The 26,562-nt window shown below is 46.2% G+C and overlaps 1 protein-coding gene across 2 annotated transcripts; it reads left to right on the top strand.

The window, feature by feature from the left end:
• Positions 1-8,788: 8,788 nt before the first annotated feature.
• On the top strand, positions 8,789-17,354 carry RAB9B (RAB9B, member RAS oncogene family). 2 transcript variants are annotated; one of them, XM_067548425.1, is made up of 3 exons: positions 8,789-8,908; positions 11,856-11,929; positions 13,695-17,354. In XM_067548425.1, the coding sequence occupies exon 3, from the start codon at positions 13,731-13,733 to the stop codon at positions 14,334-14,336; it is 606 nt and encodes a 201-aa protein (XP_067404526.1). In that variant the 5' UTR covers positions 8,789-8,908; positions 11,856-11,929; positions 13,695-13,730; the 3' UTR covers positions 14,337-17,354. The 2 variants fall into 2 exon arrangements, with proteins under 2 accessions (XP_067404526.1, XP_067404525.1); XM_067548424.1 differs by having other exon boundaries at positions 8,822-8,943.
• Positions 17,355-26,562: the final 9,208 nt, after the last annotated feature.

Below are 26,562 nucleotides of genomic sequence, written 5' to 3'. Positions count from 1 at the left end.
TGGACACTAATGTAGCCATGGATTCATACGCCCTGAGTCCAGCACTCAGCACCAAGAACGGATGCTTAACATGGCCACTGCTCAGCTGTGGACATTTTGAAGCTAGCCCTTACCATTCTAGCACTCCCGCCTCTGTGTCCAGTCCCCCACATACTCCATCCTGACCAGCTCAGTCTTCAAACTCCCCCCCACCCACTCTTTTGCCTCCCTTCCTCCAACCTGCCCAGGCTCCAGAGACTAGTCATCACCCATTTCTCTCCTCTACCCACCCCTGGTTCCTGAGCCACCCACCATCGCATGTCTCAGCTTTTCAGGCAGGAAAGGAAGGGTTCTCTAGCAGTCAGAGAAGGGCAAGGTGGGGGATGGATCCGCCTCTCCCCAGCCAAAGCCTGGAGCATGTTCAGATAACAAGATGACAAGGCTAGCGTTTCAGTGATAGGCAGCAGTAACACCCTATAGTTCAGTGAAGTTCACACTCCCCTGCATGCTGCTGTTTTCCCTGTCTGCCAGGGAAGGACAATTCTGCATCCCAAAGGTGGATGTGACTAATCCACATGTTTTAGAGCCATTTGGTAAATAGCAGCTGGTAGGATCCAGATGATGCTGACTTCAGATCTGGATACCAACAGCAGACTATGGGTAGAGAGAGTAGGTGGGTGTGCCCAGAGCCCAGGAGAGAGTGGAAGGAGGGGCCAGGTCAGTGCGAGGATGTGGGTGGGTATTGGGAAGGGGGGGCTGCTGGAGCTAGGGAAGGGGTTTCAGAAAGGATTAGAGCAGAGCTGTCAGTTCAGCCATATTTAGAGGCCCTGCAGTTTACTGTTACCAATTAACTCAGAACAAGCAGGACAAAACCCCCCATCCTGAGAGGAGCCAGGTGTGGCAGACACTGTTCTGCCTCCAGTCGGCTCTTACACTGCACCCTCAGCGTGGTGGTGGAGGGGAGAGAGATAATGGTGGGGAAGGAGCGAGCAGTGGCTTACCAAGGGGGGGGGGCAAGCCCCCAGGCGCAGGCCTTGGGGGGCGCGGGGCCAGCCCTTCATGACGCACAGGAGGCAGGGGACACAGGAGGCTCGTGTCCCATGCCCAACATCCCACCCCAGCGCCAGGCTGCGGGGTTGGAACGGGAGAGGCAGGCGTTGTGTGGTGGGTAACTGCGGGGATGAGGGAGCGACGGAGCCAAGCCGCATTTGTGTCCCCCCCCAAGCCACACATCCCCCCCGATGCAGGTACAGATCCCCCCTTCCCGGGGCAGCTGGGGGGGGGGGGTGCTGGGATCCCTCCTGCCCTGTGCAGGGCAAGGGCAAGTGAGGCCTGGGGGTGTGTGTGCAAATGTAGGCTTGGCCCCCAGGCGCTGGAGACCCGGTGGAAGCAAGAGAGAATTTAAAGGGCCAGAAGGGCAACCCAGACTGGGAAAAGACACATCAAGATATAGGAGGAAAAATGGGGGAGAGAAAACAGAAGGAAGGAAAACCAAAGCAAACACCTCCTGCCAAGATATACATGGCCCATTTTTACGTGACTATTCTCTAGAAAGTTTGCCTGACATAGCACTGTGGCTCTGTGATCTAATGAACAGTGGCTTGGCTGAGATATGATCTGATATGTGGCTGATATGATTTAATGAAGCCCTGGCAAGTCAGTCCCCATGGCTGCCACCCCCTGATGCTCCAGGCATAGCAAGTCCCACAAGAGTGAAGTTGTTGAAGAGACAAAACAGTCACATGATCTTTTCATTGTTCATATTATTAGGATTTGCTGTTGTCTTTTTTAAAAATAGGGTAAAATCTGGGGCCAGATCCTTAGCTGGTGTAAATCAGTGTCACTCCACTGCAGTCAATGAAGCTGTGCCAACTGAGGACAGTTGAGGCTCAGCAGTTTGGTGTTTACAGTGCTGTCAGCTAAGTCTTGGACTCCCTTGATTTAGCTTTGGGATATTCTGGGTTTTAGCACAGTCCAGTTCCAACTATCTTGCTGAAACATAGGAAGGGCTTTCAGAAAGTTATTTTATTATTTGTATAACAGTATCAGCTAGAATCTCCACCTGAGGTCAAGGCCACATTGGGAAGAGCCCTGTACACAGCAGACAAGCAGAGAGAGCTCTTGTCTCAAAGCGATTCCAAGCTAAAGAGACAAAACAGACAAAGGGAGTGTCAGTATCCCCATTTTACGGCTGGGAACTGAGGCACAGAGAGATCAAGTGACTTGCCCAAGGATCCCCAAGGAATTTGTGGCAGAGCTGGGAATCAAACCCAGATCTCCTGAGTCCAGTGCCCTAGCTTGTCTTTGATGAGACTTTCCTACATTTAAAATAATAAGAAAAATTATTCTATGTATTCGTACCCAGGGGAGCTGGAACAATTTGTATGGTAGGAGTGCTGAGAGCCCCTGAACCAAACCATATACGATGGAAACCACTTTCAGCCAGTGGCTATGGCAGCACCACTAGTTCCAGCACCTATTCTTGTACCTCTCTTTCCAAGTGAGGAGGTCAAAGTGCCTTACAAGGATCAGATCCAGCTCCTTTTGAAGTCAGTGGGAAGATGCTCATTGACGTCAGTGGCCTTTGGATTGAGCCATGAGTCTCACAGCTCCCTGAGATGCAAAGAGGCTTGATTACCCCCGTTTTACAGATCTGAGCCAAGGAGACATGAAGGGCCTAATGCACCTGAACGGTCCCACTGACTGCTCGATTTGTGCCCTGTACACAATTCCATGCAAATCCCTCAAGGGACTTGCTCAAGGCCACACAGTGAATCTCTGGCAAACTGGGCATGAAACCAGATTTCCTGGCTCCCAATACTGGTCCTCCTTCAACCCTCACTTTGTTAGCCTCTTAAATATAGAGATTGAAGCCCTTTGTTTCTTACCATGGTATCTGCTATGAAAATAAAAGGGAAAGGCCAGGCAGCAAATCAACCAAAAACCTTCAGAACCCCCAGATTTGGGGCAATAACTCCTGGCAAAATGTCTCTTTGATTTCTATTGTACATGCCCAGACTGTGAAAACAGGCTGTGGATCAGATAGTACTTGCTGCTGTTCTTTAGATCGGCATCCAGATGGGGGGATGGCAGATGTTTCCTCCCTCTCCCGGGAATTAAGGGAGGAGATCCATCAGCACAATTAGAGATCATGGCATATTACAGACAAGCTGGTCTGATTCCATCTGATAGCCAATCGCAGAGAGAACAATCTCTCTTCTGCCCAGAAAGATGATTCCCTCACAAACCAGAACAATAAGGCCCTGCCCGCAGTACAACAATGTAACAGTGTTAAGGAAAGTTATGCATTTTAACAATGGCTAAAGGGGTTGCATCAACACTACAGCTCTGGGTCCATTAATCCTAGCTGAGCCAGAGGACTGGTACAATGCTGTCTCTGAGCGACATGTTAAATAGGCCTGTGTAAATGGGACCAATCTGTGTTCTGATTATGTCACCCAGTTCAGTCTTAGCCCATGTCAGATCCATGCATCTGTATTAGTTCATGAAGGAGTAGCATGAGTATTCTCATATGGTTATGAAAACAGGTTAGTTTAACACAGGGATGTATCGTAAATCGTGTTATGTTAAAGTGCATTCTTTACAAATTTTCAAGGGAATTTAGTGCTGTTGAAATGTGCCACGTTGACCAGGAGACTTGAACCCCTGCTGAGCCCCAGAACAGGTTCAGCATGAGACTCCTTTCACACTAGTCCTCTGCCAGGAGAGGGGAATTCAAGCCCTGTTCCCTTCAGTGCTTGGCCCTTGTGTTTACCCACAAAGGTGCCAAAATGCCAGTGAGTGTCTAGTGTGGTCCCCATGCACTGAGTCCAGCCTGCCTGACTGACTGGAACATAAAGCTGTCACGCTGTTACTGTTCTTTGGGGAGACCAGGACAATTCAATTAAAAAATCTTTATTAGCATGACATGATCTCTGAGTGTTACCAAAGGGCTAGGGCCTAATCCAAAACCTACTGAAATCAATGGCAGCCCTTTCCATTGACACCAGGGGGAGGAGGCTTTGAATCAGGGGCTAAAAGAGAGAAAAGTATCAGGAGCTGATCCCACAGGTCAGGCAGCCTGGGTTAGAATTTCATGGTAGCAACTGGGCTTTCGTCCCCTAAGTCTGTTTGGTGTTGGAGTCTATTTTGGATTCGGTAGCAGGTTGCTGCATGTCTCCATGCTGTTCTTGCCATCGCGTTCCTTTCCCCTTTGTCTTTTGCCATTTCTGATCATTTGAAGAAGTGTCTTGCTTGTGATCCTTCTCACTTCAGGCAGACATCTCTCGGCTTGTACCTCTGTCTGCTTGGCCGCACAGCGTTCCTTCCTGGGCAGCTGCTGTGCTTGTCTTCTCTGTTACTATTTCTATTTTGTGGCTGCTGAGTTTATATCTGGCAGGAGCCTGCTTTTATTTTGCATATTTTTGCTGCAGCGGGGCAGTCTGCTAGTACAAAGGGTCGTGCTGAGAGTATTGACCTGCTCTACCTAATGAACAGTACAATCTATATTGTTTTTATAGGGTTTGGCCCAGTGTCTTGAGTATTGTTTATTACTAAAATAGTATTATTTATATCATTGTAGCACCCACAAGCCCATCGTGGACCAGGACTATTGTGCTAGGTGCTGTCCAACACAGAACATGTTTGTGTACGAATGTGGCTCTTTCCTCCTTTGGTCCGGAGGCTAGTACTGTTGAAGCCTGGAAGGTGTGCTAGGAAGGAGTGGAGTATATTTTTCTCAAGTCACTGGCTGGTTCCCTGAATGTTGAGCACCCACAGCTCCCATTGATCTCAACAAGAGTTGTGGGTGCTCAGTACCTCTGAAAATCACTCCAGCAGTGGGGGGAGTATATGCTGCTGTGTAGGCCCCAGAAGATGAAATGCTTTTCTAGGCATTTTGAGTAGCAAGGGGATTCTGCAGCTAATACTTAAGTGCAGAACTGTAGGTGGAGGGGGTCTAGTAGGGCTGCACACCATTAGAACACAAGAACAGCCATACTGGGTCAGACCAATGCCCCAGCTAAACCAGTATCCTGTCTTCCAACAGTGGCCAATGCCAGGTGCTTCACGGAGAATGAACAGAACAAGGCAGTTTATCAAGTGAGCCATTCCCTGATGTCCACGCCTGTCTTCTGACAGTCAGAAGATGAAGGACAGCCACAGCAGTGTTTCTCAACCTTTTAAGTAGCAAGTACCCCCTAACTTCTGAACATTTTAATAAGTACACCAACACTCAATTTTCCACTCTGAGAAATACAGTCTTTTTCCACTTTACTGCTGGACGACTGTATTTCTCATAAAGCAGGAAAGTTCTGAATTCAGCCACACAGCATTGCAGATCACAAAACCCACTGCTGTTTCTCCCCTCCTTCTTCCTCCCCTTCCTCCATATAGGAGCAAAGGTCAATGCCAGCCAGTCACTATGGCCTGATGGCGGAGTCATGTGGTGTTCTCCTCACACAGGCAGGAACTTGTGAGGTCTGAGCAGGCACTAGCGGCCCAGAGTGGAGAGCAGCACTCCCCATGGCCATCCCTAGGGGGGTGCGGGCCTGGGCAAATCACACTGTGTGGGCCCCTCTTAACATTTTTATACTGGTAAAATCTGGGGCTGTCATAGTTGTCAATTTCACTGCTCAGCTAGAGCAGTGAAATTGACAAGTAACCCCCAGCTCCAGGAGTGGGCAAGTCGCTGGGCTCTCCTCCTGGCTTTCTGGGTACTGGGCTTTGAGTCGGGGAGGGGAGCTGCCATCTGGGCAAGTCGCAGGCGGCTGCTGCCCGGCTGCCAGGCCAGGAGGTGAGCGACTGCCACCTGCTCCAAGCTGAGGTGGAAGAGGCTTCCACATGGGCTGGGACCTGGGGATGTGGGCAGGCGGCAGGTGGCTGCTGCCCATCTTCAAGCCAGGGTGCGGGAGACTGTCTCTCAGCTCAGAGCTGGGGCGTGGGTGACTACTACCCAGCTGCGAGCCCAGCTCGCAGGAGGCTGCCGCCGGGCTCCCACCTGGGAGCTGGGACTGGGTGGGATGTGGGCAACTGCCACCCGACTTCCCAGAAAGCCAGCGGCTGCCGCCCAAGCCAGCAGCTGCTGCCTGACATCCCAAGAAGCCGGCGGGTGCTGCCCAGCTTCCCAGGACTGGGGCAGCTGCCGTCTACCTCCCAGCTAGGAGGTGGGACTGAGCGGGAAGCCGGCAGCTGCCACCCGCCTCCCTCAGAAGCTGACAGCTGCTGCCTGCCTCCCAGCTCGGAGCTGGGACTGGACGGGAAATTGGTGGCTGCTGCCTGGCTTCCTCAGAAGTTGGCAGCTGCAGCCTGCCTCCCTTCAATGGGTTTTTTGATGCGTACCCCCTACCCGTGTCTCGCATACCCCCAGGGGTACCACAGGTTGAGAAACTATGACCCACAGCATGGGCTTGTATCCCTGACCATCTTGGGTAATAGCCATTAATGGACCTATCATCCCTGAACTTATCTAATTCCTTTTTGAACCCAGGTATAGTTTTGGCCCTCACAACATCCCTGGCAACAAGTTCCATAGGCTGACAGTGGCTTGTGCGAAGAAGTACTTCCTTTTGTTTGTTTTAAACAGTCTGCCTTTTAATTTCATTGCGTGACCACTTGTGTTATGTGAAGGGATAAATAATATTTCCTTATTCACTTTCTCTGCACCATTCATGATTTTATAGATCCATATCATATCTCCCCTTAGTCGCCTCTTTTCTAAACTGAACAGTCTCAGACTTTTTAATTTCTCCTCATATGGAAGCAGTTGCATACTCCTAATAATTTTTGTTGCCCTTCTCTGTACTTTTTCTAATTCTAATATATCTTTTGAGATAGGGTGGCCAGAACTGCATGCAGTTTTCAAGGTGTGTGCGTACCATGAATTTATATAGTGGCATTATGATATTTACTGTCTTATCTATCCCTTTCCTCATGGTTTCTAACATTCTGTAGCTTTTTTTAATTAAGCTGCAGACTGAACAGATGTTATCAAAGAATTATACACAATGACTCCAAGATCTCTTTCTTGAGTGGTAACAGATAATTTAGATCCCATCATTTTGTATGTATAGTTGGGATTATGTTTTCAAATGTGCATTACGTTGCATTTATCAGTATTGAATTTCATCTACTATTTTGCTGCGCAGTCAACCAGTTTTGTGAAATCCCTTTGAAACTCTTCACAGTCAGCTTTGGACTTAACTATCTTCAGTAATTTTGTATCGTCTGTAAACTTTGCCACCTCACTGTTTACCTCTTTTTCCAGATTATTTATGAATAGGTTGTACATCATTGGTCTCAGAACAGATCCTTTGGGGTATTTATTTACGTTTCTCTGCTGTTAAAATGGACCATTTATTCCTACCCTTTGTTTCCTATCTTTTAACCAGTTACTGATCCATGAGAGGACCTTCCCTCTTATCCCATGACAGTTTACTTTCCTTAAGAACCTTTGGTGAGGGACCTTTGTCAAAGGCTTTCTGAAAGTCCAAGTACACTATATCCACTGGATCACCCTTGTCCATGTGTTTGCTGACCCTCTCAAAGAATTCTAATAGATTGGTGAGGCATGATTTCCCTTTATAAAAGCCATGTTGACTCTTCCCCAACATATTGTGTTATCTATATGTCTGATAATTCAGTTCTTTACTTAGGTTTCACCCAATTTGCCTAGTACTCAAGCTAGGCTCACTGGCCTGTAATTGCCAGGATCACCTCTGGAGTCTTATTTAAAAATTGGTATCATATTACTATCCTCCAGTCGTCTGGTACAGAGGCTGATTTAAGCAATAGGTTACATACTATAGTTAGTACTTCTGCAATTTATATTTGAGTTCCTTCTGCACTCTTGGTTGAATACCATCTGGTCTCACTTATTACTGTTTATCAATTTGTACCAAAACCTCCGTTACTGACACCTCAGTCTGGGACAATGCCTCATATTTGTCACCTAGAAAGAATGGCTCAAGTGTGACAATCTCCCTCAGATCCTCTGCAGTGAAGACTGATGCAAAGAATTCATTGAGCTTCTCTGCAACAGCCTCGTTTTCTGAGTGCTCCTTTAGTGCCTTGATCATCCAGTGGCCCCACTGTTTGTTTAGCAGGCTTCAGATGTTCTTAACATTTCGTTTTTGCTGTCAATTTTTGTGTCTTTTGCTAGTTGCACTTCAAATTCATTTTTGGCCTAATTCTACTTTTACACTTGACTTGCCAGAATTTGTGTATATTCAGTGCAGTGTGCTGTTCTAATTTGCCCCCAGCCTTTACTCCTTTATAGTTTGGCAGCCTGTGGGGTGGGGTGGGGTGGGGTGGCTACAGGGATCTTGGCTTCTTTGTGGTGTGGAAGATCTAGGGCATTTGTCCTTGTGGCGTCTTTACAGCCAGCCCGTGATGCCTGGAGCTGGGGTGGCTTTGGGCCGGGGGGGCAGGGGAAGGGAAGAATTGCTCTGTCAGGAAGATAAGGTCCAATATTTGCCCCAGTGGCTTTGCGGTTTGTCCCCATCCATTGGCGGGTGGGTGGGGCCGGGGGGTAGGGCTGCCCTCTCAGATATACAAACAACACAGACCATCTGGGGGGACCCAAGAGCTGACCCATTCAGCTGGACAGCGGGCAGTGCCCACCCAGCACCTGAACAGCCCTCCCTGCACAGCTACCACTAGCAAGGGACCACCCTGGGAACAGGAAGGGGCCATGGGGGGGACAGAGGATGGGAGAGGGAAGGAGCGGGGGGAGGGGCAGTAAGTGGCAGGGGGCGGGGCTAGAGCGGACAGGTAGCTCCTGACTCCGCCTCCTACACCGCCCCACCAGTGGCGCACGCGGTGCGTGCCCGGCTGTCGGGCGCATGCGCGATAGCGGGCAGGGCGGGGTGCGTACGCGCGCGCCGGGCGAGGACTGCTCCGAGCCGGCACCTGCTGCCTTCCCACGGCTCAGGTAGGAGGCGGCGGGGACGGACGCGCGCTGGCGCGGTAAGGGGCCGGCACTGCAGCCGCGCGGCCTGGGGAGGGGAGCCGCGGGACAGCGACCGCCCGCCCCCCCCAGCTCCCTTAGCGACCGAGCTCCCCGCAATGCGCCCCCATCCCCTCCCCAGCGCCCCACTGCCCGCCCCCCGCCCCGCCCCGCCCCGCCAGCCCCCCGGCACAGCACGCGCGGGCCTCCAATCAGTGCCACTGGACTCCCTGCCCTGGGGCTGCTGCCCAGCACAGCACCCCGGGGCCCCACTGACCGACATCCTCAGACCCTAGGACACCCCCCAGTGTCCTCTCCCCTGGCTTCCCACTGACTCAGCACCCCGGGGCCCAGCCCAGCACCCCACCAACCAACTTCCCCAGTACCCCTGGGGCCCAACTGACCCACCTCCCAGCGCACCTGCCCCTCCCATCTGCCTTCCCCCAATGACCCAGCACTGCCCGGACCCACCAACCCACTTGGCCCATCACTTCCTGCCACCCCTCTGGAGCCCAGTACTCCTGAGCTCCCACCCCTGGCCCATCACCCCTGGGACCGCCTCAACCCTTCTACCCACTGCCCTCCTGGGGCTTGTCCCTCAGGGCCCACACTCTGCCCCCCACAACCCAGCTTCCTACCTCTCCCCCCTCCAGGGCCCAACACTGCATGGGTCTCCCCCATCCAACACAGCATCCCCTGGGATGCCCCCAGCACCTCCACTCAGCACAGCACCCTTGGGCATTCCCCACCCTGCACCACGCTGTCCCCACACCTGGAACTTGATACCTCCTGGTATCCTCTACCCTGCCCCCCTGGAACCCAGCACTTCTTAGGCATGACCCTGCACGGCCTTCACCCTTGAGACTCCGCACCCCCTGGGCATCCCCCATTCTGTCCCCTACTGCCATCACCCCTGGGCAGGCAACCCTTGGGCATCCCTATGCTTTGCCCCCCCACTGCCTCCTTAGTCCTGGAGCCTGTGGGGATCAATCTACTTGTGCCCAGGCAGGTCACCGCACAGTCTCTGTTGCCTGGGTGGGAGGTAATGTCCCCTTGTCCGTTGGCCCTGCTGGCTAGTCCTCCAGTGCTACTGCCCTGAGTGTGAGGCAGTCATGGTGATGTTACAGCGGATCTGTGGGCGGGGAGGGTGATGACAGAATTGACTCTCCCATATCCGCGCATAACCCAGTGCTTGCAGTGAAGGATGCTGGGGTCTGGGCATTAATTTCTACCTCCCTCTTACAGTGATACACATCTGGGCACGTTCGTTACAAAGCTTTTTTTGCCTTCCTCTAAAGCAGCAGGGAATGGAGTAAGGCGAGGTGGACCTAGGGAGAGACATAATAAATTAAATGTGTACTATACCTAGGCCTTCATTGTGGACAGATGATAGTGACCTGCATTAAGAAACTTACTCTTTCCTTTCGGAGCATCATCCATCACATTCAGTCACACATGATGTTAAGGTTCCATTTGTAGCTTATAAAGGGTTAAATTATTAGTAATGGTTATAAGCATGTTACAGACATGAATTGTATGTGTTGTGGATGGTTATAAATAAATCAGTAGGTGTGATAGCTGTAAGTTATATTTAGAAACAACTCATTTACCTTTTGGATTCTATAGCGATTTATAACAATTGATCAGCTATTTATTAAAACACCAATCAATCACTTGTTAATCCTCTGTAAGCCATTTATAGATAGAATCTTAACATAAAGTCTGACTCCTGGTTTCACCAGAGGGGTTTGCAGCAACATGTGCAGAACTGGGTAAAATGCTCCTGAAGTCAAGTAGCTTCTATAGAGGAGGATTAGAGAGGAGGATCACAGGGTTTCAGCTGTTTGTGGCAAATGAGGAGCTTTCTTTGGTTATCAGGAGTAGGGGAGCTATGCTATGTTGTTTTGCAGAATTTAATGTTTCATTAAAAAAGAAATCTGGGCACTTTGAAGACACTTTTGGAAGGTTACCTTTGCAACTGATGTAATCAGTGCTATTGCTTGACTAGGCAGACAGATTATTATTACTCTTATTTTAGGACTTTGCTTAGCAGGGGGGAAGTGAAATGAGCAAGACTTTGGTCAGTTTCACTTTGCCTGCAGCAGAGAAACTAGGGTAAATCTCAGTTTCATTTAGTTGGTACAGTATGCAGAAAACTGCTGTACCTGCAGAGTAACTTCTCTCAGAGCAGAAAGTAAAAAAACTTACCAACAAACAAACAAAAACCATAGAGGCTACTGAAGTGAGGAGAGAAATAGAAGCCTTCTCCTTATATAAGTCAGGAGCCTCTGGGGTGAGGAGGGAATGAGCTGTTTCTCCTTCCAAGTGCCCAGAAGAGGATGGGGAGTGCTGATTTTAAATTAATCTGCCATTTACTTGTCAGAGGTTGATATGAACAATGAAGCCCCCAAACAGAGTCCAGGGATAGTATCTGCTAGGAATTCCAGGAGCTGAGGTTGGCAGGGTGCTCGACTTCTTAGCAGACCATTGCCCTAATCCTCATGTTGAGGAGTCCTCAATTTTCATATCTTCCTCATGCTAATAGGCTAACCTTGTGGCTAGTGGGATTTGGATACATTTTCAAGCCCTTGGTCATATTTTGGGATGTGTGTCTGGGTTGTTCAGGCAAATTCTTATTTATTGACTTCCCAGAGCATCAGCTCTGTATTTATTGAGGGAAGTATCTTTTGGACAGAGTAATAAACATTGCAGAACCTGTTGCTCATTTGCCTTTGCCCTTCTGCTAGCTCTCCTTAGCTACCCTTTTCCCACTCAGTCTTTCCATTATGTTTGTGAAGAAACTAGTGTCCAGGTCAGAAATGAAAAAGTTTTCGTTATTATCTTTTGCTCAGATTCAGACTTACAAATGTATTCAGGGGCAGCAGACTGAGTGCTGCTGTGGATAACTTATTAATTGTTCTTTGTTTTTTAGTGACTGTAACGCTCCATCGTGAAAGGTGACAGCTTGGTAGTCCTGGAGACTGAAGTCCTTTATCACTAAAACAGGTAGATTAAACAGCAGTAGTATCCTTAGTCCCCTGTTGTGTCTCTACATTGATTTGTAGAATGTCTCTAAGGGAGAGAGGGCAATCCAGTCCTTGGCCTTTCTGCAGAGGATGTAAACGTGTGAACCTGTTGTGCTGGTACTTCTTGCATGTGAACACCTGTTCTTTAGGAGCTAGACTGAGCCTCACCAGGTCACTTTCCGCCATCAGCACAGCATGTTGATGGTGAACTCTTTAATAGGCAGATTATCATGTGATTTGAATACCATTGTTTCAGTGTATTATCTGAAAAAGCATAAAGGAGGTCCCTTCTTGGAAGAGTTTATTCTCAAAATCACTTTTTACACTATATCAAGAGTTCTGTATAACTGTTTTAAAAACAGCCTTAAAAAAGGAAGTACAGTAAAAATGGTACTCAAGCTCAGTTGGAGAAGTACCAAGCTCAACATGTGAGCCTCCTCAGCAAAAAAAAAAGCATTGCAAACAGAAAACAGCACAAAAACGGGCTCTGTGATTGAAAAACACCTTCAGAGGCCTATAGGGAACTCCCCAGAAAGAAAGCACATAATCTTACTATTTAACATGAGTCAGTCAGTTTCCCTGGAGTGCTTTAGATCAGCTAACAAACCAGCTCCTCTTATACTAACATCAGACCTTTATGGCTTTAAACCACCAAACAGTATAGTAAGTCAGATAAGAGACATGAAATCCAGCCTATCTGAAACTCCTGAATTAATGGCTGAATCATGGAAATAGAGTACCTAGTGGCAGAGAGGAGGAGGTGACGGAGCCTTACTTTATTCAGTTTTTTTCCTGCCAAACCCTAAAAGTTGGAGCTTCACACTTCTCTTTCTCTGAAATACTCTAAATTAAAGGTAACAGGAGCAAGATCCCATTAATACATTATGTGAAATCTTATAAAAATGACAAATACCTCTTAAAATTTCTGAGGGGAAAAGTGTCTGATTCACAATTCCCTCCTGCCAGGGACGAGTGCAAATGAAAAATCCTCTACCTTCTGTGGTGTGGGCACTGTATGAATCAACTAGTGAGTAAATCTCCTTGCCACTTTCTCCCTGTGTGACTTGCCTTTGTTTTTGGCATGCCTAAGATCCATTGACTGCAAAAGTTGGAGGTGGGCTGGATCTTCTGCAGGGTGCTGTGCTGCATTCCTATAAAGACAGTAGTCTGTCTTTTCCTTTTGGGATGTATTTCTCAAACTACCCAAATGCAGGACACAACGTGTAACAGACCTACATTGAGGGGCACAGAACTTAAAATGCTGTGAGATTCCTTCTTTTAGTGTAAATAACTTTCTGTACCCTCCATCGCAAGGTTCTTTATTTCTGAAATGAAACATGGGACCATCCCTCAGGGTGGGACAGTTGAGATACTCCTTCAACGTAGACACTACCTACATCGGAAGTTGCGGTTCTCCCTCCCACCTCCCTGAGAGGTGGTAGCTAGGTTGATAGAAGAACATTTACAACAGAGGCTAGGTTGACTGAACTACTCTAGATTTTTCACACCTCGGAGCGAGGTAGTTAAGCCAATTTAATTTTCTAGTGTAGGTTTTAGGGACAGAGATTATATTCTTCTTCCGCTCCGGTGATACAGGTTATAGAAACAAGTAGCTGTTCAGTCAATCATACACTTCTGTAACTCAGCTCATTATTTGGAAATTTCATTCCTGTGCAGAGAAATTAATTGCTGGCTCAATTAGACTTTATTCAAGTAGCTGTTTGTTCTGTTTTTTAAATCTGTAGGTTATCTTGCTCCTGCACCCCTTCTGTGCTGCTGCAATGACTGGCAAGTCCCTGCTCTTAAAGGTCATTCTTCTGGGGGATGGTGGAGTTGGGAAAAGTTCCCTTATGAACCGTTATGTCACCAACAAGTTTGACTCACAGGCTTTCCACACCATAGGGGTGGAGTTCTTAAACCGCGATTTGGAGGTGGATGGACGTTTTGTGACTCTCCAGATTTGGGACACTGCAGGGCAGGAGCGTTTCAAGAGCCTGCGAACCCCCTTTTACAGGGGAGCAGACTGCTGCCTACTGACATTTAGCGTAGATGATCGCCAGAGCTTCGAGAACCTGGGCAACTGGCAGAAGGAGTTTGTCTATTATGCAGATGTGAAGGACCCTGACCACTTCCCGTTCGTGGTGCTGGGTAACAAGATAGACAAACTTGAGAGGCAGGTGACCACAGAAGAGGCCCAAGCGTGGTGTTTGGAAAATGGGAACTACCCTTACCTGGAAACCAGTGCCAAGGATGACACCAATGTGGCAGTGGCCTTTGAGGAAGCTGTGCGGCAGGTGCTGGCGGTGGAGGAGCAGCTGGAGCATTGCATGCTGGGGCATGCCATTGACCTGCACAGCAGTTCCAAATCAGGATCTTCATGTTGTTAGGTGTCACCTAGGGATCATGCCGCAGAACTGATTGTTTAAATAGAACAAGTGCAAATGGCTCTTGGGCATGGTGAGGCATGCAGACAGAAAGGACAAGGGGCAGGGTTACTGACTGTAGGAGTCGCAGCCTTTCTAGCTGAATACCAGTTGGAGTCTTTGGGTGTGAAGGAAAGGGTTTATGGGAGAGATCCAGCTAGGTGCATTTGGAAGGAATTCTGTCCCCTCCTTTCCTTTTTCTAACTGATCTGAAGGATTGGGTTAATCTGAGAAGGTTGCAAATTATGGTCAGTGCCAAGAACTATACACACAATGAGACTTGTGGAGCTCTAGACATTCACCAAATTATTTCATTAATGAACTGAAAAGTATTAAGCCCACTAATCTCAACTGCACCTCATGACCATACTGCCAAAGGAAGGTTTGAGCAATTACTGCACAATAACAAAACCAAACTGGAAGATTTCAACCTTGAATTGTCATGAGGATGCCAAGTACAGAAATGACAGAGTAGTTCCGTTGCTTAGGATAGTCCCCTGGCATCGTGATGTGCCCTTGACTTTCTGACCCTTTCAAAAGAAACTTGCTATGTGGTAGAATGGTGCTGTGACTGGATCACACTGGAAAGTAACAATGCTCCAATCACTTGAAGAACAAGATAGGAGGGAGTGGAGTATGTTTGAATGTTGCAGCCTTAATTCTAGACAGCTGCCTACCTTGATCAGTTTTCTTTCCATGTCTAACTTTGCTACATATGGATGTTACTCTTACAGTGTGACTAGCTTCCTCCTAGTTTTGTGTGTGCCCTTGCCTTTTCTGAGGCTCAATGCTAGATGGAGCTGCTCACATTTTGGCTGACACTGACTGGGCAAAACCTACCAGGCTTGTCTTGCTTGTGAGGAGGGCTTTAGAATAAGCATGGAGGACAGCAGAGTCTCATATTGTGAATCTTGAGCAAGGTCTCGGTGCCATGAAATTACCAACAGATCATGGCCCCAGCTACAGGCTCCTACACTGTTGAGGGACTGAGTAACTCCTAGAAGTGCAGGTGGCTGGTTGCCAGTAAAACCACCCTTCCATAAGTATGCTGGTGTAGCAGCCCTGCTTCTGTGTGCAGGACTAGTGTCCACTGTTCTTCGATAGCCCAAGGGTCACTGTCTAGAGCCACTTCTACTCAGCTCCTTTAATCTGGATGCTGCAGCTCTCAATAAATTAAATCTGCTCCCTCCAGGACCTCAGAGCAGCCAGAATACTGGGACTTAATTGCTGGTGAGGAGTACAGAGCTAACTGGTGTCTCACTGCACTGTCCTGTATCCTCCAAAGGGGTGAGGAGTTCAGTGAATTGTCTCTGCAGTTCACTGGAGTTTGTGACCTGGCTGATAGACTTAAGTATTAGGAAAGCTGTTTCAGCTAATTGAATCTTCCTTAGCCAGCTACCTTGCTCCAGTCAGTGGGGAGGAGCTTTGGGAAGCCTCAAAATGGCTGCAAATCAAAATTTTGCAGAGAAAACATATTAAAAATAAACCAGGCGCTTTGCTAACCCAGAGCTCTGGCCCATTTGTGGCTGCCAAGCCATCCATCTGTAGCAGAGGGGTCAGTGCTTGCTGGCTGCTCCGTTTTCTGGTGTAGCCTTGTATTCTGCAATTTTATGCTCATGTTTGTCCAAGATTATGTTCTGATGACTGTCTGTAACTGTAGAGAGGCCTGTCTCGGGGAGAACTCCCCTGCCATGATCTCAGTGCTGATCCCATGTTCCCCTGTGGCCATAGAACCACTCAGTGGTAAGTCTCACGGCTCAAATACAGCAGCTTCATTACCTTTGTGTGCTGCAGCCTAGAGATTTCCACGTTGGTACTGGACATTGGAAGTTAGTCACAGTTGCCTCCAGACTCCTGCTCTGCAGGAGGAGTGTTTACTTTGCAGGAATGTAGGATAAGTCTGCCCTCTCTGTGCAGGGCAATAACATGTGGAAGTGATGATAGCTGCAAGGTACTATTGGATGGGACCTGACTTTAGCAGTGTTGATCACCTGCAACTCCCATTGACATAAATGGGTGGTGCAGAGCTTGTTGCTTTTGGAAAATCAGACTTGGGGTGTTTGCATTGGAGCCCTGCATCTCCCTAGTTACTTTGCTTTTACTATTTTATTTAGTGATCTTGGATCTCCACAGGCCTCTGTAGGATTACTAAGGGCCTTGCCTTCATTGTAATGGTACTTGATAATTCCAGTGAAAATCCTATGACCCAAGCGCTATCTCGTATAGTCTTGGTTAAAGATTTAGTGTAGACAAATTTGGGAACCATGATTAAAAGTTACTCCAGTTGAGCCAGTTTCTAATATGATCCAGCGAGGCTGGGGCAAATGGTGTTAGAATATTTATAAATCATATTGATGGAGTCTAAATGCATTTAGTCCAGCTAGGCCAGATGTTAAGTGAAGCCCCTTTCTGTTTGGCCCTGCTACTTTTCCAGCCTACTTATCGCATGATCTGTCTGAGCATAGACCCTTCCGGCGAAAGAGTGCAATTACCGTGATCTGTGAGGGGTAGTGTGCGGTAGAGTATCTTTCTGTACTTTCTGGTGCTTGTTGATGCTGATGGCTGAAGCTTGAAAGTCTTCACCATATGTGAACTGTGCATATGGGTTTACTAGCTGTCTGTATAACCCTGGAGTGTGTTAGTGTCTTTTGTTTATTTTTAACAAATGATATGATTTTTTTTTTTTTTAAAAAGAACAAGTATTTTATTAGGCCTATGTGTATGTAAACTCCAACTTTTTAAAAAACGTATGGTATTTTTTCTCTGTGTACTCATTTAATTTGTTTTCAACCAACGCGTGCACAATTCCTGGGGGAGCCAGGATCGTGAATTCTTCATTCAAAGTTGATTGCCAACAGCTTGCCTCAGCCAGCCCCTCCTTGACACTCACTGCTGCGATTGCTGCTGCTAAAGAAACTGGGATTGTAAAACCAATAGTTTACCTTGATTTTAACAAATAAAACATGGATGTATGCAAGTGAATTCAGAACACAGCTGCTTTTTGGTCACTTGGGTTCGATCCTCAGTTGGTGTAACTCGGCATAGTTCTCATGAAGTAATGGAGTTATGCTAAATGGCACAACCTGAAAATCTGGCCTGAGGTTTGAGTACCTGGCAGGAAAATGTAACCAAGGCATCCAAGTGCATAAAAAACAATTTTTTTTTAATGGGTTTGATTATTTCTAATAAGAATGGTAGTTTAAGAAAAGCAACTAGGGGAAGTGGAGAGGCTCCGATCATGCCCTGCGGGCTTGGTGGGATATTGGCTTTATGGGACATCTTGCCCCTTCCTTTTTCTTATGTATCTATATAGCACCCAGGTGCGATCTTACCCTAAAATGATAAATGAGTATTGATACTGCCAGACTCTGTTTAAAACATTCATCAGTTGACAGTTTCAGACATCGGATTTAGCCACAAAGCCAGAAGCCTTGTCTGTAAAGCCAGACCACAGCTTGGTTGATTGAGTAAATAAACATTTTAAAATCCTCTCTAAAGCCATTAGCAAAACAATAATGAATGGTTGAGAGCTCCCGGAAATTCTGTCAGGTTTGCTAGTGGACCAAGTTTGCTTACACATTATGTATGTTCCTGTGTGTTTCTTCTCAAGTCCTGTCACCGAGGCTGTTTTCATGCAGGCATTATAGGATGTGGTAAAATAAATTCCCAAGTAAAAACAAGGAGGGTGTCATGGTGGGATCTACTATAGACCACTCAACAAGAAAGAAGAGGTGGATGAGGCTTTTTTTTTTAAACAGCTAACAAAAATATCCAAAACACAGGATTGGTAGTGATGGGGAACTTCAACTACTCAGTCATCTGTTGGGGAAAAAAATACAGCAGGGCACAGATTATCCAACAAGTTCTTGGAATGCATTGGAGACAACTTTTTATTACAAAAGGTGGAGAAAGCAACAAGGGGAGAGGCTATTGTAGGTTTGATTCTGACAAATAGGAGCTAGTTGAGTATTTGAAGGTGTAAGGCAGCTTGGGTGAAAGTAATCATGAAATGATAAAGTTCATGATTTTAAGGAATGGTAGGAGAGAAAACAGCAGAACAAAGACAATGGACTTCAAGAAGGCAGACTTTAGCAAACTCAGAGAATTGGTAAGTAAGATCCTGTGGAAAGCATGTCTAAGAGAAGAGAGTTCAGGACTGCTAATCTTTAAACCACAATTTGAGGACTTTAATAACTCAGTCATAGGTTAGAGGTTTATTACATTAGTGGGTGGGTGAGGTTCTGTGACCTGCATTGTGCAGGTGGTCAGACTAGATGATAATATTGGTCCCTTCTGACCTTAGAGTCTCTGAGTCTATGAGCAGTTTTTTAAAGAAACTTTATTAAGGGCACAAGAGTAAACTGTCCCAATAAGTAAGAAAGAGTAAGAGACTACCCTGGCTTAACCAAGAGATCTTCAGTGAGCTGAAACTCAAAAAAGAGCCATAGGAAACGTGGAAACTAGGTCAAATTACAAAGGATAAATATATTTTTAAAAAACCCACAAGCATGTAGGAACAAAATTAGAAAGGCCAAGGCACCAAATGAGATTAAACTAGCTAGGGACATAAAGTGTAATAAAACATTTTACAAATATACAAGGAGCAAGAGGAAGACCTTGGACAGGATAGGCCCATTAGTCAATGGGGAGCAAAAGACAATGACAAAAAATGCTGCAATAGCTGAAATGTTAAATGCCTTTTTTGTTTCAGTTTTCACCAAAGAAGTTAGCAGTGATTAGATGGCTAACATAGTTTACATCTGTGTAAATGGAGTCGGATCTGAGGCTAAAGTAGGGCAAGAACAAGTTAAGAATTACTTAGACAAGTTAGATGTCTTCAAGTCAGCAAGGCCTGATGAAATACATCCTAGAATACTTAAGGAAGAGCTCTCTGAGCCATTAGTGATTATCTTTGAGAACTCAAGGAGGATGGGAGAGACATCCAAGGACTGGAAAAGATCAAATATAGTACCTATCAATTAAATAGGGGAATAAGGACAACCCAGGGATTTATAGATAAGTCAGCTTAACTTTGGCACCCAGAGACATTATGGAGCAAATAATCAAACAATTGATTTGCAAACACCTAGAAGAAAAATAGGGCATAAGTTAGTCAACATGGATTTGTCAAGAACAAATCATGTCAAAACAACCTACTATCTTACTTTGACAAGGTAACAAGCCATGTAGATAGGAGGGAAGCAATAGATGGGATATATCTTTAGTAAGGCTTCTGATATTGTAATATAACTGTCTCATAAAGAAACTAGAGAAATATAGCCTAGATCAGGGGTTGGCAACCTGCGGCATGTGTGCCAAAAGTGGCACGTGCGACGACTTTGAGTGACACGCAGCACCCTGACCAGAGCCGTGCCACTCTGTGCTCGCCGCCAAAGCTGCCACCAGAACAGGGGCTCCAGACTGCCCCTGCCGCCGACACTGCCACCAGAACAGGGGCTCCAGACTGCCCCCGGCGCGGACACTGCTGCCGGAACGGGGCTCCAGACTGCCCCCACCATTGACACTGCTGCCGGAGGGGGGGCTGCAGTCTGCCTCCGCTGCAGACACCGCCGCCGGCACTGGGAGAGGGATTGGAGGGAAGATTGGGCATGGCCTTTTGTTAAGGTTGCTGACCCCTGGCCTTAGATGAACCTACTATAAGATGGATGCACAGCTGGTTGAAAAAGCATACTCAGAGAGTATTTATCAATGGTTCACAATCAAGCCGGAAGACCATATCGAGTGGGGTCTGGCAGGGATCTGTCCTGAGTCTCGTTCTATTCAATATCTTCATAAATGATTTGGATAATGGCAGAGAGAGTACACTTAACAAGTTTGTGGATGATGCCAAGTTGTGAGGGGTTGCAAGCACTTCGAAGGACAGAATTAGAATTCAAAATGATCTTGACAAACTGTTGAAATGATCTGAAATAAACAGGAGGAAATTCAATAAGGACAAATACAAAGAACTATCCTTAGGAAGGAATAAGCAATTGAACAAATACAAAATGGGAAATGACTGCCTAGGAAGGAATACTGCAGAGATGGATCTGGGGGTTATAATGGATCACAAAGTATGAGTCAACGATGTAAAATTGTTGCAAAAAAAGCAAACATCATTCTGGGATGTATTAGCAAGAGTGTTGTAAGCAAGACACGAGGCGTAATTCTTCCACTCTACTCAACACTGATAAGGCCTCAGCTGGAGTATTGTGTCCAGTTCTGGGTACTGTGATTTGGAAAACATGTCGACAAATTGGAGAACGTCCAGAAAACAATAATTACAGGTCTAGAAAAAATGACCTCTGAGGAAAAATTGTAAAAAAATTGGATTTGTTTAGTCTGGAGAAGAGAAGAATGGTGGGGGTCATAACAGTCTTCAAGTATGTAAAAGATTGTTATACAGAGGAAGATGATGAATTGTTCTTCTTAATCACTGAGGACAAGACAAGAGGCAATGGGTTTGAATTACAGCAAGGGAGATTTAGGTTAGATTATATGAAAAACTTTCCAACTGTAAGGGTCATTAAGGAATGGAACAAATAATCTAGGGAGGTTGTGGAATATCCATCACTGGAGGTTTCTAAGAACAGGTTAGATAAACACGTGTCAGGGATGGTCTAGGTAATAATACTTAGTCCTGCCTAACTGCAGAAGACTGGACTTAATGATTTACTGAGGTCCCTTCCAGTCCTATATTTCTATGATTCAGTGGTTCAATGATTTCAGTGGGAGTTAGAAACCTAAAGATCTTTGAGGATCTGGGGCATAGTCCCTGTCTTTTATTGTCTGCAAAGCACTATGCACACAATGCTGTAGAAATATTGGATTTAGCTTTATTGAATCCTTTCTGCAAGGACTTCAAATTCCTCCTCCCTCCCAGTTGTTGAGCATCTTGATAATCAGATCTTAGTTAAGGGTCAAATTTTACCTTTGGATACGTCAGTAGAAACCAGATGGGTGTATGGGAGGGCAGAATGAGATGCTCAGTAAACACAGATGGACCACCCATCCACAACGACACTCCTTGGACTGCTGATGAAAAGAGCATTCCTAGAGGGTTATGTCCTTTCTCCTGTCCACTTTGGAAAGTTTAGGATATGTTTAACCTCAGGTGATATATTTTATGCATTTTCCCATACTTTTTTTGCCTTCGGTTGAAACAAAAGTCTGTAGTCACAAGACAGTATGAGCTTGTTTGTACCATGTAATACATCAAAATATTTATCATTTTTAGTAGAATTGACTGATTTGAGAAAAGTGTTTCTATCTGCTATTCTTATGAAGTTATGCAAATAACACCGTACCCACTAAATATAAAACATATTTGTGATGTTATCTGCTTGGCTGGAGACAGAAGTCTTAAAGCCCACATGGTACAACTGTAATTATCTTCTGTCACTGAATGCGATGACGATCCATGTAAACTACTGATATAACTTCATAGAAGGGCTGTAGAGTGTCTTGTATGAATGCATCATATGAGTAACAAAGTATAACCATGTACTCTTATGTAACCCTTACATATAACTATGAGCTACTGACTGTCTAATCCAATGCTACTTCAAGCTATATTTACTCATAAAATAGTCAATAATTTGAAGACACTTGAAACACTTCTATTCCCCCTCAGAATCTCTCTGATGTGTTTGCTACTCCGTTGCTACACTCATCACTGTCACAGTTGCGTGCATCACAGCACACTACATCTTCCCTGTGGCGTTTGCATCTCCTTGTTGCACAGGTGCTCTCACAGCCACAATGCACAAAGGTGAGGCTGGCTTCTGGAGCAGGTTGGCAGCACCATCGTTTTAGGAACAAGATGTCCCTTGCTATCTGTTACCCATCTGTTGTTGACAGGAGACACTTGCAGATACTGAACTGTTGCATGGTTCCATATGTAAGACTGATCATTCACACTTTTCAGGTGCTACATGGAGGAGGCCATTGTTGCTGGCAGTTTCTCACGTGCTTTGTTCTTCTTAGCAAACAGCTCTTAGCGCACATTATCCAGTGATGCATGCTTCTAACCACAGTTCAGTAAAGGTAGCAGTGAGATGTAGGCTGCTGACTTTGGAAAAGCTGTGGTTGGGTTGGACTGCAATTACCTGCCTTCAGATGTTGCTAGTGATACTGAGCAAGGACTGCTTGATTCAGCTACTGTTGGGTTCTTCATTAACTCTTTGGTTAATGCAGGTCTGTCCATGTCAGGACACTTTATAAAGCCTAAGCCATCAACAGGCAGCGACATTGCTACCTCCTAGACCGTCATATCATCTTTACTGTGTGACCATGTCTGAGTGTTCCTGCTCTTTGCCCTCATAACTGTTCACACTATAGGTAATGGGAGCAGGCTTATAAATGGCAGTGTGCAGTTAGGTTACTGACACACCACAGCTGATACTTCACGCTTGTTCTTGGGTGGAAAGAAATAACTTTTCTTTTGCACAAAGCTAGGGGGAAAATGAGCAGTATTCACATAGAACGCATCTCACTATCCAACACACAGCTCCAAAACCCAATAATTCAAGCTCTATTTCCACTTTGGTTCTATGAAGTGATGCTGCTGGGAGAAAGACATTGAATGCCAAAAGTTCACTGAAGTTCATAGAGAGGTGTGGAAATTTGCATCCTAGGAGAAGGCCTTCGGTACCATTTATGGTGCAAATTTGGGGTTACCGTCAAGGGGTTCCTGAGATGCAACTCCATTCCCCTCCTGGTGTTGTGCTGTGTTTAATTTTAAGGTCCTCTAAAATGCAAATGCAGAGTCAGACAGGCTTGAGAGCTGATATGTCAGCTGAAGATCCAGAATAGCCTCCGGGATACAATTTTGGGATCAGTTTTGATCCAGAATAGCCACTGGGGTACAATTTGGGATAATTGGCCTCCCCTTGCTCCTGACCTGTTTTACAATGGGGCAAATGACCCAGAGCATTTCAGCAGAATTTTAGTTGGAGACACAGACTGCACTGATGCAGCAGGCATACAGCACTGAGCTGGGGAGTGAACTGAGAAGGAAATGTTTTTTAAATGCTTGATGGGTGATTTTTTTAATGTTTTCGGACAATTCTTTCATAGTGAATAAGTAGCTCAGGTTATTTGCTCCATTCAGAGGCATTTGCATTTCATAACTTGGGATACAAATGTCTTGTAATGCAGAAAATTGTGCTATGGCAACCGGAATTCTTTAGTGTCTTTTTTTCAGTTAGAAGGTGAAAGGGTCGCTGTTAACTTGGTCTAGTGTGTTTCAGACCCTTCACCTGCTCAGGGTCCCCCTACCAGTTTTCGTGGCTTAACAATCTATACCCAAAGAGCTGTCAAATGCACATATTTTTCTCTCATCTCTTTTGGTCCCTGTGCTCTAAGGTGTGTGAAATGGGCCTAGTTATGCTTAGCTGACAGATATAGGATAAGGCTCCTCTGGTGAAATAATGTTGCGCAAGTTCAAAGCATTATGCCAAGAGAAAGATACTGAGGATGGGGGTGACCTATTGCTTTAGACAAGGAGGATGGCACTCCTGATTTCAGCCACAAGGAGGAGACTGAAGACTAGGAATCAGTAATAACTACCTTCCTTAGTGCCATGGTAAATCATCCCAAAACAGTGAACAGGAAAACCCACTTCTTCACAGTAGCTATTTCTAAGAAGAGTTTGAGCAGGCCCTCCCTGCCTCTGCAATAGTCTGTATCCCAACCTAGGCAAGAAGAGTGGACTAAAGCCCCCCAAACTCCCACAGAGGTGTGTCTAACCCCTTCCTCAGGTCAATATCCGAAGGATGAAACGAACATCCAGTAGATGCAACCCAGCCATCTTCCTTATCCCAGACAGGAAAAAACTTGTATCTCCCTTCTATCTTTATTGTAACCAGGTAGTGAAATATCCCCCAGCAGTGAATTTTACATAGCTGTTTGTCCCCAGTTATCTCTATCAGAAGCAATAGAATAAACATCAGGAGGAGCTGAGACAGGCATCTCTGTCCCGGTATCCCTCTGCCAGCCAGGGGCAGAAGCAGAGAGCCCAAAAGGTGCATTGCTCCTTATTTATTTTGCATTGCTCTATATTTTTATAATAGTTCCATACACACAGCTCCTCCTCCTCTCTCTCAGGACAACCAGTAGCGTAATTGATAATTGATTGTGCTGTAAATGCTGCTGAGGTTTTGCCCCTTGCCCAAGAGCTGGAAGACATCTGATGAGTATTTATTGCCTCGAGACAGAGCCTTATGTTAATGAAAACTTTATGTCTTAGCTGTGCTACAGCCACATAGCCAAATGTAAATGCAGAGACGCGTTGCAATCAGAGACGCTACTCCAGATTTCCATCAGTGCAACTCGGCCTGGAAATCAGCCTACCACCCTTTATTTTTCTTGAAGAGTTTCCCAAGTAGCATGGGTGTTGCTCTTTCTGTGTGTTTTGGGGAGGAGAGGAACAGGGTTAATCTAGGTGAGTCAGAGATGGATGTAGAGGGTTGGCACAAAAAAGTATTCAAGGTCCCTACCATTAGTTTGTCATGCACTTTGCAGCAGTCAGTACAGAACGCAGGTGAAGGCCAAGGCATGCAATTTCATAGAATATTAGAGTTGGAAGGGACTTCAGGAGGTATCTAGTCCAACCCCCTGCTCAAAGCAGGACTAACCTCAGCTATATCATCCCAGCCAGGGCTTTGTCAAGCCAGCTTAAAAATCTCTAAAGATGGAGATTCCACCACCTCCCTAGGTAACCCATTCCAGTGCTTCACCACCCTCCTAATGTCCAACCTAGACCTCCCCAACTGCAACTTTAGACCATTGCTCCTTGTTCTGTCATCTGCCACCACCGAGAACAGCCTAGCCCCATCCTCCCTGGAACCCCCTTTCAGGTAGTTAAAGGCTGCTATCAAATCCCCCCTCATTCTTCTCTTTTGCAAACTAAACAAGCCCAGTTCCCTTAGCCTCTCCTCATAAGTCCTGTGCTCCAGCCCCCTAATCATTTTTGTTGCCCTCCGCTGTACTCTCTCCAACTTGTCTACATCCTTTTTGTAGTGGGGGGCCCAAAACTGGACACAATACTCTAAATGCGGCCTCACCAATGCCAAATAGAGGGGAATAATCACTTCCCGCGTCCTGCTGGCAATGCCCCTCCTAATGCAGCCCAATATGCTATTAGCCTTCTTGACAACTAGGGCACACTGCTGACTCATATCCAGCTTTTTATCCACTGTTACCCCCAGGTCCTTTTCTGCAGAACTGCTGCCTAGCTCGTCGGTCCCCAGTCTATAGCTGTGTATGGGATTCTTCCTTCCTAAGTGGAGGACTCTGCACTTTTCTTTGTTGAACCTCATTAGATTTCTTTTGGCCCAGTGTTTAACTGTGCTGTCCAGTGTAGAATTGGCCAGGAAATATTTTTTCCCCGTCAAAAATTTCAACTAAAAGTCAATTATTTTTTTCACTTTCAGTACAGCTTTTCATCAAAAAACCTCCAATCAATTTTTTATTATTATTGTATTTTCAGCAACAGAAAACTGAAAAAAAAATCAGATTTGGGGACTGGGAGGGGTTGACAAAAATGTTTTGTTGGCTGAAATTTCTGTTTTGTCAAAAACGCCACAATCCATCAAAAAAAAAATGCTTGGGGGATTGTGTGTTCATTCCAAGGCCATGGGGAATTCACTAAAGTAATTTAATTGTTCCTTCTAGCCACAGCTGTTCTGAGCCGCCTTAACCCCTTCAGGGGTGGTGTTGGGTGAACACCCCGTCATACCTGAATAAACCTCACTAGCTAAGAAACTGTTATTGGAACCTCAGGCTCACTGGGGAGAGGAGACTGTTGCTGAACAGCTAGTAGCATGGTGTCTCTTCCACCAGGATGGCTATGACGGACAAAATATACCCACCACCTTCACAGAGAGAGATTCAGAGAAGCATCATGGCTTGGTGGTGCTATGCCATCAGTCACCAGGGTAATCCCTTCTTGGAGCTTGTGCAATTCACAACTGTGATAGAACTGACATTCAACTGCCTGGGCTTAGGGTATCACTTCATAACATGCTCTCACGCCCTGCTCAGCACCCGCAGCGTTCATTGACCTCGACAGACTCTGATAGGATCTGGGCTGCAGCATGAGCTGTGTGTATGTGAGAGAGAAAATGCAGCATGATTTGGCCACTTCAAAATGAAGCCGTTATTGCTGAAAATCGTCATCTGACTTTAA

Source organism: Emydura macquarii, unplaced genomic scaffold (assembly GCF_026122565.2).
Source record: "Emydura macquarii macquarii isolate MOO-44397 ecotype Brisbane River unplaced genomic scaffold, CSIRO-AGI_Emac_v2 contig_1253, whole genome shotgun sequence".
Lineage (NCBI taxonomy): Eukaryota > Metazoa > Chordata > Testudines > Chelidae > Emydura > Emydura macquarii.
This window is presented reverse-complemented; position numbering and strand designations above follow the sequence as displayed.

What these genes read in the sequence shown, in the direction of transcription:
- RAB9B (XM_067548425.1), top strand. Translation starts at nt 13,731, where the DNA reads ATGACTGGCAAGTCCCTGCTCTTAAAGGTCATTCTTCTGGGGGATGGT.